This window comes from Sphaeroforma arctica (genome assembly GCF_001186125.1).
Source record: "Sphaeroforma arctica JP610 unplaced genomic scaffold supercont1.483, whole genome shotgun sequence".
Lineage (NCBI taxonomy): Eukaryota > Ichthyosporea > Ichthyophonida > Sphaeroforma > Sphaeroforma arctica.
In genome coordinates this window covers 47032-50026 of record NW_014040075.1, presented here as the reverse complement: position 1 = coordinate 50026, position 2995 = coordinate 47032, and the positions used below count along the sequence as shown (strand labels likewise).

At 37.8% G+C, this 2995-nt stretch overlaps 2 protein-coding genes across 2 annotated transcripts in view; both read right to left on the bottom strand.

Annotated features, from left to right (window-relative positions):
• Window positions 1–223: 223 nt before the first annotated feature.
• On the bottom strand, window positions 224–2511 carry SARC_06652 (hypothetical protein; the record flags this gene model as incomplete). The annotated part of the gene is made up of 3 exons (XM_014299433.1): window positions 224–420; window positions 1109–1278; window positions 2288–2511. The coding sequence occupies 3 exons, from the start codon at window positions 2509–2511 to the stop codon at window positions 224–226; spliced, it is 591 nt and encodes a 196-aa protein (XP_014154908.1).
• Window positions 2512–2859: 348 nt separating this feature from the next.
• Window positions 2860–2995, bottom strand: part of SARC_06651 (hypothetical protein) — a gene marked incomplete at its 3' end in the record, with an annotated part of 890 nt that continues 754 nt past the window's right edge. The window contains exon 2 of the mRNA XM_014299432.1: window positions 2860–2878. Coding sequence (XP_014154907.1) covers window positions 2860–2878 — 19 coding nt within the window. The remainder of the gene's footprint in view (window positions 2879–2995) is intronic.

The window sequence follows — 2995 nt, the reverse complement described above, 5'->3', positions numbered from 1 at the left end:
TATAGATATATATAGTATATATATATATATATATATATATATATATATATAATAATAATATATATATATATATATATATATATATATATATAGATATGGATATAAATCGATACAGATATAGCTATAGATAGATATAGATAAAGATATAGATAAAGATATAGCAATAGCTATAGTTACATATATACATATATATATATATATATATTTGTATTTGTAAGTATTCTCATTCTTGATAGATAAATTTCAGTGTACATCCCTTACCAGATTCCCAGAGTGGTAACATGGCCTCTGCCAACTCGTCTGAGCGTCGCCACAATTCGTCTTGTACACGCACACTCGTGCCAGACGCATCTTCTACACTGAGATCAGCCCCCAGAGATACCAGCTTATTCAACAGTGTTCCATTGCGTCGCATACAAGCTAGGAAATAGAAGAAAACAAACGGACCGGCAATGAGCAATGAGTCCAACGTTGTGTATTGTTGTGTACTAGTGATCATAGATATGCGTGGGTTGTGTATGTTGGTGGTTAAATGAAATATGATGTGGTAGTGTGAGTACGATAGCGCTTTGGATTAGGAGTACAGTTTGATGTTTCATCGACTTCTAGCATAGTATCTTCTACACTGAGATCTGTCCCCCGAGAAGCATACACAGGAGTACGAAAAACCCGCACATTGTGTATGTATTTGAATAGAATAAACGATATACTATATCAGCCAGACAAATCAAGTGTCTCAATGCGTGGTATACTAGCTGATAATCAAAAAGATCTAATATAATATATATATAGTGAGGCATACGTTGTGTGTATACGTGATGACATGTGGGTGTAAAACATACGTGATGAAATGTGGGTGTAAAGTATACGTGATGACATGTGGATGTAAAATACACGTGGTGACATGTGAACGTAGTATATAATTTATACGTATCAAGATATACAAAAAGATACTTGCATCATATACACACACAAAGAGACAAGTGAACCCAATCTCCATCAACTGCATGCACGCATACTCACAATGATGCAAGAAAGACACAACGAGAGAAGAATAGTCATCACCTGCACCACTATATACATGCTAGCAATACAAGACGAAACTTACATCGCATACACGCACGCACACATACTAGGTATGACATATGATTACCTGAGATGTGTGCGGGGGTACATCCATCACTACCGCGTTGGGAATTGATATCCATGCCGTGTGTTGATACTAACCGTTCTAAAGCTGTGATTCCTCGCTGAAGCGCTTGACTCGTTGCCGAGTTGCTATAGCATCGCACAACGTCAACGATTATGCAAGTATATAATCGTTTGGTACATATGAGTATACTCCGAAAATGTTCAACTATGACGCATACTACAAGTGTTCATATCCAGGTGATATGTACTTAGCACGTGCATACTACGAAAAGATTGGTATATTCTTGCTTAGTAGGTGTGCTGCGTGTTGTACCGCTACACTTGCGCAGAATGAGAAGGCTCGCATTCGTCGTTGGTACTGTATTGTAACTCTCATTGCTAAGCAGGCTTTGTATATGCCAACTCGGATCGGTACCTTTTTGTGCCATGTGACGTTGTATAATTGCAAATGTTGCCAATTCAACGATGAAAAAGACAGTAGAGTGTACTGCACCACATTCACAATAGAGCCACTCCCGATTATTACTTAAGTCACTTCATAGCCCTCCTAATTAGTATTTAGGAAGCTACAATTTGTCCACCAGACGAAGGTATAATTTACGAGGCGATTGACACAATAGATTAACATTACTAGACGCACTTATAATGACTATCTAATGTATACGCGAGTATATGTAGTATACTGGGAGCTAGTTCATCACAGAAAAAGTAATACATTACAAACGAACCAAATACCTGTGGTTATTTTTAAACTTATAAAGAAATTCAAAATACCATCTTGTTTACATTCACACCCACTCCCGTACTGGCCGTAAATACTATATGATTGATAAGCGAGTGTGTGCAGTGTGTCGTGTACCGTGAACTGGTTCATCACAGTAGAAGTAGTACACCAAAGAGGAACTCAATACCTGTCGACGTACTTTATATATGCAAATAAACCGAACCCCAAAATAAAATGCACCTCTGTTAGCCAGGCACCATGCTGCCAGCCGCAAAGACTAATTGATGTAAGAGCGAGTCTGTGTAGTATTCATGTAAATTATACATTACAAATAAACTAGTAAACCCCTGAAGAATAAATCGATTTCAAAGAATAATACACAGTCCAGTGTATTGATATGCATTCACTTACCTGCCAGCCGCGAACACTATCTGATGTATTAACGAGTCTGTGTAGTATTGCTTTCGCCATGCTTTGACCCTCTCCACGCCTACGGTGTTCATGAGTGTATCTACAGCACTGACAACCTTCTTCTCATCTGCTATCGCCTCTTCGTTGGCCTTGTCTGGATTGTCCTTAGTAATTTGGGTGAGGAGTCCGGAGATCACAAAAACGCACGAGTTCGACATGTTCATTTCTTTCATTTGTTTTGATATACCGTAGTATTTTCACCGTGTATATAAGCCCAAAAGATCGACATCCTTTATATATTCTCATGTGTACATGGAATTTATATCGCTTATAACCGTATACACAGCATTGACAACCTTTTCTTGCCCTTTATGATTTTCTTGCCCTTTATGAATCAGGTAAAACGTGAAGAAACAGAAATACTGGAAACAACATAGAAAGACATCTCTTGAGACATCTCTTGTATATTGAAGCGATTAGCAGATTTAACAGTGTCTTCGACCGTATTTACAGCACTGACAAACAATTTATCCTCTGCTATCGGCTCTCTATAGACTGTATCTGTATTGTCCTTAACAACTTAGGGGACGTCTGTAGAAGTAGGGGGTGTTCGATTCCAACATATCAGGTGTATAAAGACATATCAGATATAGACATGTTTCTACAAATACATAGACCAACACACACACATATATATATATATATATA